Source organism: Schistocerca nitens, chromosome 7 (genome assembly GCF_023898315.1).
Source record: "Schistocerca nitens isolate TAMUIC-IGC-003100 chromosome 7, iqSchNite1.1, whole genome shotgun sequence".
NCBI classification, from domain to species: domain Eukaryota; kingdom Metazoa; phylum Arthropoda; class Insecta; order Orthoptera; family Acrididae; genus Schistocerca; species Schistocerca nitens.
In genome coordinates, this window is record NC_064620.1 from 226,445,248 (window position 1) to 226,463,045 (window position 17,798).

The 17,798-nt window shown below is 41.0% G+C and overlaps 1 protein-coding gene across 1 annotated transcript in view; it reads right to left on the reverse strand.

Moving 5' to 3' along the window:
• The window catches only part of LOC126195543 (uncharacterized), a 111,263-nt gene that overhangs the window by 28,956 nt on the left and 64,509 nt on the right, over positions 1-17,798 (reverse strand). The window contains exon 7 of the mRNA XM_049934167.1: positions 6,779-7,038. Coding sequence (XP_049790124.1) covers positions 6,779-7,038 — 260 coding nt within the window. The remainder of the gene's footprint in view (positions 1-6,778; positions 7,039-17,798) is intronic.

Sequence of the window (17,798 nt, forward strand, 5' to 3'; positions counted from 1 at the left end):
AACAAGGCCCCGGGAGTAGACAACATTCCATTAGAACTACTCATGGCCTTGGGAGAGCCAGTCATGACAAAACTTTACCATCTTGTGAGCAAGATGTACGAGACAGGCGAAATACCCTCAGACTTCAAGAAGAATATAATAATTCCAATCCCAAAGAAAGCAGGTGTTGACAGATGTGAAAATTACCGAACTATCAGTTTAAAAAGTCACAGCTGCAAAATACTAACGCGAATTCTTTACAGATGAATGGAAAAACTGGTAGAAGCGGACCTCGGGGAAGATCAGTTTGGATTCCGTAGAAATGTTGGAACACGTGAGGCAATACTAACCTTACGACTTATCTTAGAAGAAAGATTAAGAAAAGGCAAACCTACGTTTCTAGCATTTGTAGACTTAGAGAAAGCTTTTGACAATGTTAACTGGAATACTCTCTTTCAAATTCTGAAGGTGGCAGGGGTAAAATACAGGGAGCAAAAGGCTATTTACAATTTGTACAGAAACCAGATGGCAGTTGTAAGAGTCGAGGGGCATGAAATGGAGGCAGTGGTTGGGAAAGGAGTGAGACAGGGTTGTAGCCTCTCCCTGATGTTACTGAATCTGTATATTGAGCAAGCAGTAAAGGAAACAAAAGAAAAATTCGGAGTAGGTATAAAAATTCATGGAGAAGAAGTAAAAACTTTGAGGTTCGCCGATGACATTGTAATTCTGTCAGAGACAGCAAAAGACTTGGAAGAGCAGTTGAACGGAATGGACAGTGTCTTGAAAGGAGGATATAAGATGAACATCAACAAAAGCAAAACGAGGATAATGGAATGTAGTCAAATTAAATCGGGTGACGCTGAGGGAATTAGATTAGGAAATGAGACACTTAACGTAGTAAAGGAGTTTTGCTATTTAGGGAGTAAAATAACTGATGATGGTCGAAGTAGAGAGGATATAAAATGTAGACTGGCAATGGCAAGGAAATCGTTTCTGAAGAAGAGAAATTTGTTAACATCGAGTATAGATTTAAGTGTCAGGAAGTCGTTTCTGAAAGTATTTGTATGGAGTGTAGCCATGTATGGAAGTGAAACATGGACGATAACTAGTGTGGACAAGAAGAGAATAGAAGCTTTCGAAATGTGGTGCTACAGAAGAATGCTGAAGATAAGGTGGGTAGATCACGTAACTAATGAGGAGGTATTGAATAGGATTGGGGAGAAGAGAAGTTTGTGGCACAACTTGACTAGAAGAAGGGATCGGTTGGTAGGACATGTTTTGAGGCATCAAGGGATCACAAATTTAGCATTGGAGGGCAGCGTGGAGGGTAAAAATCGTAGAGGGAGACTAAGAGATGAATACACTAATCAGATTCAGAAGGATGTAAGTTGCAGTAGGTACTGGGAGATGAAGAAGCTTGCACAGGATAGAGTAGCATGGAGAGCTGCATCAAACCAGTCTCAGGACTGAAGACCACAACAACAACAACAACAACAACAACATTTACTGGCTACCAGTTTTTTAAGTAGAAATTCATCAACAAAATGGAAAAAAATACTGACTTGCTTTAAGTGTAGTTGCTCAAGTACGATTAAAAAATAAAGTGTTCATTAATGTTAACGAAGGCAACGGCAAATCACCTCCACTAGGAACTTGCCTAGTACGGCGGTGCGGGTCTTCCATATCGCTCCCCTACGCTCTGTCAAGGAGTGTGGGACATCATCATCATCATCATCATCAAACAAGCATACATATCCTGCAAACTGACTTGTTCCACACATCATTTCATTTCACTAACAGAATTGTTCAATCAATCTATGGAATGTAACTAATTAACAGCCATCTGGGTTTAGGAAAGGGAGGCTCTAGTATGCAACTAGGCAACTAGATCTGTCCAAAACTGCTCTGTCAGTGGGACACATTCAATCAGTGTGAAGTTACTTACACTACTGCCTTCTTCTTAAACCATCTGACAATCTGTACCATGTACTGAGTGTTGAGACTTCCTTTATTATAGAGATTAAATCTCAGAGGAAAAATTCTGACACAAGCTGATAAACTACTAAAGAGATTAGAAAATACTTTCTGGTGGAAACAATGTCTGTAGCAAGATGCTCTAAATTTTTGCACATATCTTCCACAGCATATCTTGGCACTGAGCTCTAAGTAAAGCAAAAACTCTCTGTAATCAGGACAGAGATATTATAATCTCAGAGAAATAATGAGATTAAGAAAACTACATCTACAATGCATGGCACTGAAATTGCAACACAATGGAGCACTGTGCAAATGATTAGCATTTCAGCGCAGCCGTACAAAGCGGTTAAGAGTAACAAGGTCTACATTATGCATGTAAGGAAAGATTGTGTAGTGAGTTTCTCATTCAGAAATCACTTTTAAATGATGTTTGTATGCGAGAATGTCGTATTATGCTCCAGCTACGGAGAAATGTCTACCACTTAAGCTCAGAATTCAACAGCTGCAGGATAATCAACAGTCGAGACCACGGTAGATCAAATCATGATACTGCTGCTCACATTGATTGGGACCCCGAGAATGTTACGTGAATACGGATTCGACAGGGTCAGGAGGGCAGTACTCGATGCCATGCAGGATGCCAGCAGTGTAGTGTATAGTGCCCAAGAGAAAACATGTATAGTTCGGTCAGCCATACAGCACCATACAGCCACATCTCCAATCTCAATTCAGGAAATGGACTCATCTGCAACAAAACAAATCCCTAAAAGGAAAAACCCAGTGGCAGGCAGAGGTGCACACACAACAACATTGGGCACACGAGTGGCATCACATCACCTCTTCAACTGAGTATTGATTTTCTGTAAGTGGAGGCACCAAGGAGATCAAACATTGCCACACTGTTTTTGTCCTATCATATGGGCCCAGCATCTCAGGAACTGAGGCAATGGTACAGAATGCTAGTGGATACACAATACAGTCACCTATGGTTAGCATGGCTGGTAATTTGGACAGCAACGATTACATTTATGGCATGTTAAGGCCTGTGCCCGTGCCCAATCTTTGAGGTCTCAGACATTATCTTTGGATGAGGTAATGCAAGACTGCACTTTGTCTGTGCCATCCTGACCGAACTCATTACAGGCAGTGTTCGACTGCCACATTCACCAAATCCTCACCTGCAAAAAGCATCCAGTCACGGGTTGCTGGGAGACCAGTATCACCTTTTGCCAGCTGCTAGTTGAAGCAGCATGGAATGACATACTCCTATCTGTCATCCGATCTCAGTTCAACTAATTGTTCAGATGGGATAGAGACATTGTTGCTACCAGATGTTTGTGCTAAGTTTAGCACTCTGAAAACCCCCAAATAATCTATACATTTAACCGAATATTCTTGCTACTACATTGCATATGTACTGTAAGTACACACACACACACACACACACACACACCTACGTGGTGTCAGATGGACGAATAGTGCCAGCAATGCATTTCAGCAGGTGGACTAGGAAACAAGGAGGCAGCTAGTTTGCTGGCTAGGAATTCAGGAGGAAGGGGTGACAGGTACTCGGGCCAGGAATGTGATGCACTGTTGTCAGAGCCACTGGGGAACGACACAAACTAAAGTTGGGAGCATGTGACAGAACAGAGTAAGAAAAAACTTTTGGGCAGAAGGTGCGACAACAGTTGTTTACTGAAGACTGGAGCATGTGACAGAACAGAGTAAGAAAAAACTTTTGGGCAGAAGGTGCGACAACAGTTGTTTACTGAAGACTGTGGCCAGGATGATCATAGGAGTTGAGGACGTGTTTTAATGATAACTCCCATGTGTGTAGTTCAGAGAAGCTGATGGTGGACGTCAACTTTGTTCTTGGCAACTGTTTGGCATTGGGTGTTAATCTTGGTGGACAGCTGGTTGGTAGTTATGCTGACATAAAAAGCTGTGCATTATGTTTGCAGCAGGGGTGGTATATGACATGGCTGCTTTCACAGATAACGCACCCTCTGACATGGTAGGATATGCCAGCGAAGGAAGCGAGTAGGAGGTACTGGATGATTGGATTGAGCAGGTCTTGCACCTTGGTTTACCTGAAGGGATATGATCCCTGTAAAAAGGGAGTGAGGGTGACACAGGGATGGACTAGGATGTTGTGCGGATTGGGTGAGCAACAGAAACCACTCTGGGGTGGCTGGGAAGGATCTTGAGGACAACGACCTTCATTTCACAGCATGACGAGAGATAATAAAAGGCCTTATGAAGACTGTGGATCAGATGTTTGAGTCCAGGGTGATAATGGGTGATTTTGTGTGTGTATGTGGGGGGGGGGGCTCCTTTGTAGCTTGTTTTTGGTGATAGTATGAGGATTGAGGTGTGTGAGATGAAAGAGGATTCGGTTTAATGGGCAGTTGACCAGTTGACATTGAGGTCAATAGAGACAGAACACAAGCTACGATTAGGGAAGGAAGAGGGAAGAATTCAGCCGTGCGCTCTCAAAGGAACCATCCTTACATTCGCCTAGAGTGATTTCAGGAAATTGCAGAAAATCTAAATCTGAATGGTCACATCGGGATTTGAAGCACCATTTTCCTAAATGTAAGTCTGTGTGTGTGTGTGTGTGTGTGTGTTACCCGCTCCACCACCTCGCTTGGTGGAGGTGTGTGAGGATATGACACATGAAATCTGTTTGTGGACTAGATTTGGAGGGGGTATTACCTGTCTGTGAAGGCCTATGTGAGACATTCAGTGTACCAAGCTAGTGAGTTCTTTTCACTGCAGGTACATCATCCATGGGTGGTTAGATTGTGTGGGAAGAATTTTATAATGTAGAAGGGATGGCAGTTGTCAAAATCCAGGCACGTTTGTTGGTTAGTGGATTTTACATGGACAGAGGAGTGGATGGAGCCATAAACATCCAGGAAGATAGCGCATTGGGTAGAGGAGGTCAAGGTGAAGTGAATGAGAGAGAAGGTGTTGAAGTTGTGACAGGATGTAGATAGGATGTCTTGGCCCCGAGTCCAGATCGTGAAGATATCGTCAAGAAATCTGACTCAGTCTAGGAGTTTGGAGTGTGGAGTTTTGGGAAGCTAGGAAGGTTTCCTCTAGATTGCCCATAATCAGGTTAGCATAAGAGGGTGTCATGCAGGTGTTCATGGCTGTGGCATGGATTTGCTTGTATGCCTCCCCTTCAAGGGAAAAGAAGTTGTGAGTCAGGATATAGTTAGCAACACGTATAAGGAACAAGACGGATAATATGGAGCCCGAAGGATGTTGGGAGAGGGAGTCTTTTGATAGCAGTAAGGCTAAGGTCATGAGGGATGCTGGTGTACAGGGAAGTGGCACCAAGTAGGGATTCAGGAGATAAAGGTAGTTTCGGGCAATTGGTTGGAGATGTTGGTCAATAAGAGCAGAAATTCTTTCAATGGGAGCACAACAGCCAGCTACAATGTGGCACCCAAATTGTAGTGTTTGTGGATTTTGGGGAGCATGTAGATGGTTGGACTTCTGAGATGGGATCACTATGGCAGAGTTTCCAGGTGGAGGAATCAGACAGCTGGCTGAGGTCTTCTGTCAGACAGTCACTGCGACTCATCCCAAGAGTGGTGGAGCCTTAGTCTGCAGGGAGGCTGATTAGGTCAGGATCTGTTTCCAGGTTGTGTACAGTTGTCCTTTCTTTTGCCAAAAGATAAGTGTTCTTAGGAAGGCATCTGTGGAAATAAGGAATTCCTGGAAGGTGACCAGAGGGTTACATGGGAGGTACAAAGAAAGACAGTTAAGACAGTTAGAGCATATGAAAAGAATGGTAGAAGACAAGTGGCCAACGAGAGCAGTTTCACAGCAACTTCCTGGAAAGAGACGAAGGGGAAGACCATGAAATGGGTGCCTAAAGCATGTCCAAGAAGCAGTGGAGAGAGCAGCAATAGCTCAGGGTGAGTAAGAATGGCAAAATTGAGGCATTTGGCAACAAAGTTATGGGACATGGTGATTGCTGTAGGACCCCTCCCCCCCCCCCACCTCCTCCCCCCACACACAAGAACAACAACAACAGTGTCTGCTTCGTATATGTTGGTATATGTGTATCTACTAAGAAAAGAAAGAAACATGCACTGCAATGCATGCCAGGCACAGTTAGTAATATGTAAAATATATTAAAGTGCTATATGGTAAACCCTCAAAGATCCTGTATTTAAGGTAAGTCAAACTGAATACAAAAGTATCTCCAATCAACAAGATGAAGGATTTTACAGATAAAAGGCAATACCCTTGGTTTAATTCAATTAACATGAGAGACTATGATCATTCAAATATTATGTAATTCAGTGTACTTGTTTCTTCATCAAAAGGAGAGAACTTTTAATCAGTATTATTTTTAAATTATCAAAGAAAACCGGGAATAAAATACAGGAACCAAAAGATTATTTGCAACTTGTACAGAGGCTGGACTGCAGTTGTAATAGTGAAAGGGCATGTAAGATATGGTGCAACTAAGAACACACACAGACAGTGTTACTTAGTCTGCACACTGAGCAAGCTGTTAAGGCAAGTGATGAAAACTTCATAAAAGGAGAAAAAATTAAAACTTTGAGGTTTATGGATGATGATGCAATTTTGTCAGATGAGGGCAAAATACTTGGAAGAGCAGTTGAATGGAAAGGTTAGTGTCATAAGAGATTATTCAGTAACTGTGCCAACATTGTGCATGGGTACCAAATTGCATCAATTAGAACTTTTTTCAACTTTTATTTCAATGCAACATGTAAAATATACCAAATATTGGAAGTAAAAGAAACTTCCACAAATAAAATATGCCCCAAGTGCTTACCGGATAAGTATATCTACTGCCAGTTTGCAGAGCTGGGGTTCGATCAGCCGAGGTGAGCGGCGGTGGTGCTCGCTGTTGTGGCTACGTGCACACACCACTTCATACCTCCTGGAGCAACGAGGATCATCAATAGCACAGGCATTGCCGACAGGCTGCAGTGGTATCTCCACATCGGCCTCATAGCCCTCATCAGCTGTCACATAGCTCGAGCTGGCACCCGCACTCTCTCCGTCGTCATCAGCCTCCTCTTCAGACAGCATCTGCTCCAAACAGAGTGGCTGAGTAGCATTGTCAAAAGTGGAAATCCTGTATGCTTGTCATTACAAATTAGTTTATGTTTTGACAAGGGAAAAAACTGACACACATAATTGTTCTTTTTAGATAAGTGTTCTTGTGAGGAACAGAAATTCATATTCTACTAGTACATAATTTTTACAGATTTCAAGAGCAGAACTTTTATACACACACACACACACACACACACACACACACACACACACACACACAAAGGAAGTAAATAAATGATGCTAATAATGTAGAGAGCTGGTTTGGTATCTCCACAAACAATGCTGTAAGGTAATGGCTGCACAGCTGGTAAATCTGAAGCCGACTCAGTTATATTGAGATGCAAATCTCTGCCACCATCCTTGCCTGATAATGAGTGTCCTCCTTCACAAAACACATAGTACTGCTGATGAGAGCACTCTGCAGGATTAGAATCAACACTTAAAATGAGTTTTTGAAGGAAATGGGTATTCACCACAAGAAGTACAGGGGACAGGCAAAATTATGTGAACAGTGATAGTAATGGGATGGTTGTGTTTGATGGTCAGCAACGCAGGTAAGGCACATGTCACACTGCACTGTGTGTGTTCAGTATGGACTAGGGATCAGTGCAGGTTGTTTATGAGTAGTGCACACTTTGTATTTGCATTCAGAGGCCAAGATCGACATGCAAGGAAAGACCTAACAGAGTTCCAAAGGGGCAGATTGTGGGGGTCTAATTAGCTGGAGCATCAGTAACCATGACAGCCAACTTATTGAATGCTTCAAGAGCAACTGTTTCAACAGTCATGAGAGCCTACACAAAACATGGAAAGACATCATCGTGTAAACGTAATAGTGGATGCAAATCAAAACTAAATGACAGAGATCATCATACGCTAACATGAATTGTGGCAAAACAACACAAAACTATGCCGGCTAAAGTGAGTGCAGAGCTCAATAGCCATCTTCGAGATCCCATATCTGTCAATACTTTTCACCGAGAAATCCATAAAGCAAATATTCATGGATGAGATGCTATACTGAAACCATTAGTGATGGCATCCAATACAAAGAAGCATGAAACATTGTGTCAGGAGCATAAATCCTGGGCAGCTGATCAGTGGAAACACGTCATACGGTCCGACAAGACAATGTTTTCATTATTTCCAACATCGGGCTAGGTTTACATCTGGAGAACGCCACAATAAGCCTACAATCCTGATTATTTGATTCCAACGATTAAGCATAAAAGTGGAAGTGTGATGGTGTGGGCAGCCATATCATGGTATTCTGCTGGTCCCATCATTACTCTCAAAGGCCGTGTTACAGCCAATGATTATGTCAGCATTTTAGATGATCAGGTGCATCCCATGATTCAAATGATATTCCCCAACAATGATGCCATATTTCAGGACAATAATTCACCCATTCACACAGCCAGGACAGTGCAGTTGTGGTATGAGGAGCATGCAACTGAACTCCAGCGTCTTCCCTGGCCAGCACAGTCCCAGACTGGAACATTACTGAACCCTTGTGGGCAGTATTGAAGGACAGACTCCACAGCAGATTTCCACTCCCTCATCACTACAGGAGTTAGAAGAGGTTCTGATCGAAGAGTGGCATAACATTCCACTGGAGACTACATAACCATTATATGCCAGTATTTCACAAAGAATCACAGCTGTATTATGGGCAAGTGGGAGTCAAATCCTTTATAATAAACCATTCCCAAGTAAGTAAAGATGTTCAAATTACTTTGCCTATCCCCTGCAAGTAAGGCACTACGAATAAAACTTATGATGGACATAAGGAGCTAGGAAGAAGACAGAGAGACATTTAAAACTATATCTTTCTCGCCATATGTGGGAGCTTGTCATTAAAATGACTTTTCGCACTTCATTGAAGACAGCATTAGTTTTGAGTTTCACCACAGTGCGACATTTACGCCACAGTGTGCCCCTTTTATTCCTATGCTACATTATAGGCTGCAATGTATAGAGCGAAGCTGCAATAATAATCGGCATCGCCAGCTGGCCTCACACCGAGCGACACCTATTGGTCACGTAGTGTGAGGAAATGGAACGTTTGAGAGGCTTCCTATGTTTGAGCAGTGGGGAATAACCATTCAAACAAGGCATCAAACCACATGTCACTCACAGTTTGCTTTTCCAGATTACTAATAAATTTTAACTTCCAAGCGTACTGACGGTCTTTCTTGTTCGAGGAACAATCACTTAATAATTTCAATAACTTAAATAATTTTTATGAGAAAAGTTAGATGTTTTAATTATGGTGAACTTTTATTAAATGTTGAGGCGGACCAATCAGAAGCAAGCAGGAGGAGACAGGTATGGAACGGTGGCTAAGCATCTGCAGGAGTCGCAATTAGGACTGAAAGTTGCAGTAAAGCCATGTATCGTAAGTGATAGGACATGTGATATTACTGATACCTAAACTAAATGTTAAAGCATATTGTGTGCAATGTAACTGTTGTTCACACTGTTCAGGAAATATTTCAAGTTTCAAACTTTACTTTTATTGGCTCTGTGTGTCTGCAAACTGTTCACAGCAAAGTTTGAATAAATTTGGAGAGGCATTTATGGCATCCTAAGTCAGTATCCATGCCTTTATTTCAGCCAAGTCACAATCTGGAATTTTATTTTGCACCACTGTTTGTCCTTGCACCACTCAATACAGGAGCAATGAACTCACGACCTGTTGAGAAGAAGAATCCAATGGGGACATCAATATCTACAAACGGCATCCACGAGATATCTATAGAACATACCAAGTGAGCTAAAACACCTTCAGATAATCAGTTAACATGCATAAAAGTGTGAGGAATGTCAATTTCATAGTGTGTGTGTTATTTTTCAGTAACCAAAATGATGAAATTCAGTACCAGTTGGTGTAATGTATTGACGCGGAAGTCTGCATACCAATTTTCAGCAGTATCTAGTAGGCACTGGCATACCTACATGGTAAAAAGACTTAATAATCTGCAGTGCACATCACTTTCCACTGCTGATTTTCACTTTGCTATTTTTTCACCGTACTTGTGTTATAACAGATGATTCAATGCTCCACAGGACTGGATTTTACAAGGTACCTCCAAGTGTGGCCTTTTGGACAGCAGACAGACAACTCGTACAATCCATGAAAGATGCACGGAACACCATAGGTACACCCGGCTCTTACAGCTCAGTATATCAGCTGTGGCAGAGCACTGCATCGACACTGGTCACCCTATGTGGTAATAAAATATCTAAATTCTAGTGTTGATGTCATCCTTTTGGGACTTCATGATGAAAGAAGCAGTTGAAATTCATTTGGCAAAGAATTTACTTAACAGATATGGTGGTTTCATCCTGGACACATCACAGAATTCTGTGCTTTCTTCAATTAACTTGCGACGACTTCACTATATTACAGCTCATAATGATATGTTTATATCCCAACATGGACTGATTGCATAACCATAGATTCAATTTAAGCATACTTCTTAGCCACCAATCAATGTGTAGCTGTGGCCACATGCACATTGACACAGTCTACAGGTTTAAAAGCACAGAGTGGGTGTCGTACAGTCAGTCAGTCTGTCAGTTCACTCTGAAGATGGCCAGAAAGTATGCAGCTAAAATATTAGAAGAAGAAACAGAGTTTATATGGCTGTATGCTCAAAATTTAATGGGTCAGTTACGGTGCCATGAAAATATGAAGGTGCATACTTTTAAAATAGTACAAGGGAAATGGAATAAGAGAAAAAAAGACAAGAAGATCAGGGGTTGTATGAATCACAGGTCGTGCCTGTCATCAATGTATGTGCCAGCTATATCTACACGATTATGCTGCAATTCACAATTCATCGAACCATCTTTAGGCTATTCTTCAACTATTCCACTCTGTAACACTTAAATCTTTGCATGCAAGCCCTGATTTCTCTTATTTTATTATGATTATTTTTTCTCCCTATGCAGGTGGGTGCCAACAAAACATTTTCGTATTCGGAGAATAAAGAGACTGAAATTACATGAGAAGTTCTTGCCACAATGAAAAATGCCTTTGTTTTAATTACTGACACCCCAATTCATGTATCATGTCCATGACACACTCTCCCCTATTTTGCTATAATACAAAATGAGCTGCCCTCCTTTGAACTTTTTCATGCCCTCCATCAATACTACCTGACGCAGATTCCACACAGCACAACAATACTCCAGAAGAGGACAGACAAGTGTAGTTTAGCCAGTCTCTTTAGTAGACCTGTTACATATCCTAAGTCTTCTTTCAACTAATCACACTCTCTGGTTTGCTTCCTCCACAACATTGTCTATGTGAGCATTCCAATTTAAGTTACTCATAACTTTAGTTGAAGTCACATCCTTAAGATTTGTGTGATTTATTGTGTTACCAAAATTTAGCGCATTCCTTTTAGCACTCATGTGGATAACTTCACACTTTTCATTATTTAGCGTCTATTGCCACTTTCGCACCACACACACAGAATTTTTGCGTGTTGTTATTTCCCTCAGTGTGTCTATATCAGTTATTTTCCCATATGGAGTCCAGTCAGCTACCAACAGTAAGTATGCAATTGGATGTCAAACACCACCCAGCTGTCGAAAGAATAAGTAATGTGTATCACCGACGACAAACAATGGGCCACAGTGAATCGATGTCACAGCTTCCTGTGTTTGCAACACTTCACCATGAGCTGTGGCGCTGTCCGGTAGCAGAGCTGTGACAGTATACCAATGTGATGATTCAATTAAAATTTGAACATAACATGAGAAATCGAGTACTGTGTAGCAAAATTGAGTCACTTGTATCGGGAATTGGCATGTCATTGAGAAATCCAGTATAAAAGTCTCAGCAGTACTATGTAGCACCCTGTCTATTGGGCTGTATTGTGAACCTTTATGGGGAGTGGACGACAGAAAATTTATTAAAATAACATCTGTGACTCTAAGTGTTGGAACTATGATAACAGTACTTTCAACTCACTGTGCAGCAGTCATTGATCTGAGATGGAGGGGGAGGAGGAATACTATGAACCACAAAGCTCGTCTCAGCCTGTCTGGCTATTAGTGAAGCTCAAACACCACTGCTGCACACAGCTGATTCTGCTGTGGATCACAAGGCATTTACTAACAATTGGAATCTTTGGCATGGGTTGTAGACCAATAAACTGTAAATACTGGTCACCCTGCAACTACACAGTGCTGTATCATGGGCCAACACTTACTCTGTCAGTAACCCTCCTTACAGCTGAGCTATGCAGGCAGCTGCCTTCCTTGCAATAGACACACAGAGTTGACCGTATTCTATAGGGCCAACAGATGACAACCTGAACACTGTCAGAGGTCGCTCGACCCACAGGCCTCTTAGCTATATGGGTCATGTGCCCAAAAATAGGACCAGCTGATCCTGGGTCCTAAGGCTCTATTTAGGTCAGCACCCAGGCTAGGAGAGCCAGTTCATTGCAAGCAACAATGATGCCACTGCCACTGATCAGATAGTGGACTTTCAAGGATTTGCGCCTTTGTCTCATTAGTGTTGCACCAGACTTGACCATGTTTCATCAAACTAGACTTTGTTATTGGAGTGTCCTCAGGAACTGTACTCCATTTGGTCTCAGTTTACTACACTTTAAATTTGGAAATGGTCTGTTTCATTCAGGCCTTAGGGCTTCTTACAAATAGTGCTGTTATTTTGACACTCGAGAAGAGACTTTCTTTTGACACTGATTATTCTTATGCAAGAAATAAAAGTTTCTTTCCAAAGTGACTTATTGTAGCTTGTACTTAATACTCATCAGGGGTAGATGATTTACATATTGTTAAACAAACTAGTTCTATCAAATCTACGTGAAAATTTCCTGTGTGCCAAATCAGATGGACATATCACATGCATTCCTTAAGAGATTATTTCTCATTCCTAATTTTCTTTTTATTTGAATCTGCCACACAATTTTAGCTGTCTTCAAAGGTTTTTTTCTGTTTTCTGCTTAAATACAACAGAATACATACACAATGTTGGAAGAATTTAATGAGTTGGGCAATTCATTTGCTCAGAATAAGAGGGCATGCTCCAAATTTTGTATGTAAGACTTTAAGCTTTTTAAATAAAACAAACATTATTAACAGTCTACATCTTTATTTTCCCTGTCTACATATTCATTTTTCAATGTTGTCATCCTGGTGAGAAACATATTTCTCCCACTGAGAAGCAAGTTTGAGCTACTGTCACTGTAGAATGTTTGACCTTGTTGATGGAGTCACAACCTCAGCTCAACTTGCACTACTTCATCACTATCAAAGTGAAGTTCTCGAATGAGTTCCTCAAGTTTAGGAAACAGATGAAAATCTATGGGGCCCAGTAGAGACTCTATGAAGTATTATTGACGACAATGAACCTAAGACACTGCACTGTTGCAGTGCTTGTATATAGCATGGCAATGTCAACCGGAAGGAGAGGGTGCCCTACGAACTCTTCGAATTCATGTTTTCACTTTTATGGCAGTCTTGCAGTACCTTGCAGAGTTCATGGTGGTGCCTTTAGGCATGAATTCCAAATGTAGCACATCTGAACATTCCAGAACATTGAGAGCATGACTGTCTGCTGATGGCATGGTCTTGAGCTTTTTTGGCATCAGTGATTCTTTGTGGCATAACTCAAATGATGCTCTCTTGTTTTTGGCATCAAAATGGTGAACCAAGGTTTCACCACTTGTCACAATGTTGTTAAGGAACCCATCAGCATCATGCTTAAAAAACAAAGGAAATTGTTGACAGATGTCCAGTCTCCTTGGGCATTCAAGCCCCACACTGTGCACACAGTTTTCTGTAGTTCAGTTCTGTAACAGTGGCCTGTACATGCTCTCACAATATGCCACACTTACCTGAGAGCTGTGTCTGTGTTACCTGATGATTTTCTCTGATGAATTCACTGACCCGATTCCAATGAGTCCAGTTGGTTCCACACGTGGTCGTACACACTGAGCTCTGTCACACACACAGAGGTTAGGACCACCATTTCCTTCATTAAGGGGATGAACAACCCAACAGCACACATTACTGTTGTCAACACAATCATCACTTTATACAGCTTTAAGTCTTCTTTGGCTTTCAGCTGGAGGCATGTTTTCAGTGGTTAAAAACTCTATTACAGCATGCTGTTTCTAATGCACAGACATAGTTATGTCACACACTGCCATGTTAGATGCTACACTTCTAGTGGCAGAGGGTTGCAACTTACACCATCAACACGGAAATAGGCTGAGTAACATGACTGATATTGAGAAGAGAATAAAAAAATCCAAGGCGTTACTTTCCAGCACACCCTCATACTTCTGAGTTCCTCAAGATGAAACTGTGTAGCAGCTTGTATCCACTGTTTTCTCTTGTATCTAGGATCAGGAACTTTTCCTCATTTTAGCTCCGCAAGGCTTTCACACAAGCAATCAATATAACTTACCCGCTTTCATTTACTACTACCTGGAGTATCACATCTTCTCTAAAACTTTCATTTCTCTTCAAGTTTATGTTGGCCCCAATACAGCTCAGTTATGCTGCCATATAAATTTATGACCTACCGATTGATAAACACCTAATTTCAAAAGCAAACTAATTTATTTTTCTTTTTCCCCAGTTCCTAGTCCACAGCCAAATATTTAGTAGTAACTTGTAGCATAAAAAGTAAAACATAAAATTATGACATAGAATTGCTGGCCAATACTGCTGACAGACATGAATAAAAGTACTCTGGGGTAACTTGTCACTGATGAAAAAGTGTTTGTTGCACAGGAGCTCATAATAGTGTCGCACAATACGTGGGTGGTGTCCACGCCAAAACCTCAGGCAGACAGCTCTTAAAACAGCTGAGCACACTGAAAACAGACCCGACAGTGGATTTACTCTCTTATGACTTTTTCTGTCAACAATCAATCACAGTGTACAAACAACACTATCCCCTATACAGGGTGTCCCATTTATCTTGACCACACTAAATAACTATTTGTCCAGACGCAAATTACAAAATGTGTCAAGCAAATGTTCTTTAGCCATCAGAGGGACATCAATCAGCATGATTGCCTTCGTTGCACCTTTGTTTTTTACAAAGATATGAACAGCAGTATGACTTTTTTAAATGGCGCCCTGTATTTTTTATTCGGTAATTCATTTCCTCTCCTAAAAGACCTATTCGAAAATGTATCACTGTGTACCATTCACTGCAACACAACGTTATTCATTACATAACACAACACTGACACTCCCAGCGCTTAATGCAGGTACTCGGGGTAATGGAACACATCCACGTGCTGACGTTGACAGAGAAAAAATGTAAACATAAGCAGAATGCACATCCATCATTCTGTCAACCATCGTCAGTTGAAGAGTTGTGTGAGTAGAATGTACACCAATGACGAGAAGGTAGGAATGCTACTCATCTATGGGGAATGTCAGTTAGCAGAACAGTAATTGCAATACTGTTTTCTTATGTACAGGTACATTTAGTACACTAGTTTAGTCCTTTTAAATACTGTTGTGTAGAGCAGGCATACAGTAAAAGCTGTCCTTCCAACAAAGTGCATCAACCAAATGTTTCTTTTATTGTTGTTGTTGTTGTTGTTGTTGAAGGTAGGCGAAATGCTACGCAGGCAGCGGAACTGTACAGAGAGCAATATCCTGACAAGAACCCACCTTCCCGACAGACATTTTCTCGTCTTGCTGCGACGCTTCAGGAAACGGGAAGTTTCAACCCATGACAACGCAAGCTGCCGAAGTTATTGCTCTCACTTCCATTGCTATGAATCCACATGTGAGCACATGACAGCTTGAACACGAGATTGGCATTTCTAAAACCAGTATATATCATATTTTTACACATCACTGGTTCCATCCTTACCATGTACACCTACATCAAGAATTGCATGGGAATAATTTCCAGAATCATGTACAGTTCTGTCAATGGGCACAGTAGCAAATCCTTGCCAACACAAACTTCTTCCCCAAAGTGGTATTTACCGATGAATGTTCCTTCTCAAACAAAGGACAGGTAAATACAAGAAACATTCATTATTGGTCCAGCAACAACCCACAATGGCTTAGACAGGTGGAACATCAGTGTCAATGGAGAGTTAACATCTGGTGTGGGATGCTTGGTACTACAATTATTGGCCCTTATTTCATCAATGTTAGTCTAAACAGCAAAGCATATGCCAACTTCCTCAAACAAATTCTTCCTCCTCTTCTGGATGAAGTGCTGTTAAGAACCAGAAGCTCAGAATGCTCATGTGGTATCAACACGATGAACGTCCAGCACCTAATGCCTTGCGTGTACATCGTGTTCTGAACTGAAGGTATCCTGCCAGGTGGATTGGTTGAGGAGGAACAGTTACTTGGCCTGATAGGTCTCCTGATTTAAATCCTCTAGACTTTTTTTGGGGGGGATGCATTAAAGACATTGTCCATCGTGATATCCCAACAACTCCAGAGAACATGCAGCAATGTATCATGCTTGCTTGTAATTCTCTTCGGCAAGCACCACTGGAAGCAGTAAATAATTCTTTCATTCAATGAATGCACCAGTGTATTGGTGTCCAGGGTCACCACTTTGAGCACCTTTGAATGTTCTACTCCTGGGCAATGGTACAGCAGAGTCAAGTCAATTTTGTGTTATGTTTTTACTTGGTTTTCATTTGTTTTCTGACAACTCCAGCAAGTGGACGAATTTGTGATCCTGGGCTCAAAGTTAATGTTGTATTATGTAATTAATAACTTTGTGTTTCAGTGAATGGTACACTGTGATACATTTCTGAATAGGTCTTTAGGAAAGGAAATGAATTACCAAATAAAAAATACAGAGTGCCATTTAAAAAAGTTGTACTGCTGTAAAAAACAAAAAAAACTGTTGTATAAAACAAAGCTACACCAAAGGCAATCATGCTGATTGGTGTCCCCCTGACGGCTAAAGAACATTTGCTTGAAACATTTTGTAATTTGCATCTGGACAAACAGTTATTTAGGGTAGTCAAGATATATGGGACACCCTGTATATTATAAATTCATAAGTTTATGTGTATATTTGTTACTCCTTCATGCTGACAGGGCTGGATGGATTTGGAAGAAATTATGGACCAGAATTAGCTTATACCCTGAATTAACACATAGGCTACTTTTAAAAGTGTGTAGTACAAGATATTTATTAATTTCATGAATAAATGCGAAATGTGGAACAACAATTACTCTTAGAAAAAGCTGATTACTCTTTGACATTTGAACTGTATACATCCTAAATAATATGACTCAACACATTGAATACTATGCTTATACAATCCTCACGTGTTTTTTAATCCATACTTCCATAAAGCCTGTTGTGTTTTAGCCGATGAGTATCAGGTGTATCTTATAGTCCTGAGATGCTTGCAGACTCACAAGGACAGCTTCATTTAAATGCGTACGACAAAGAAACATCATGCACTTACACGTAGAATATTGTATGGTTTTAGTGAGGCTGGATTCGATCACGATATGTCAGCACATCCGTTTGTAACAGGCACACACATTAGGCCAGAAGACATCCTTGCATGTACAAACTGTTTATTTTCTTTCTTTGTCAAGTTACTTTGTTTGTTCGTCCTTCATGAAGAAGCAGCTGGACTGATTTGGATGAACTTTTTAATGGAAATAAACTATTTCCTGCATTTGACACACTGCACACTGCCTACCTTCCATCCCGTTTTTTTTTTTTT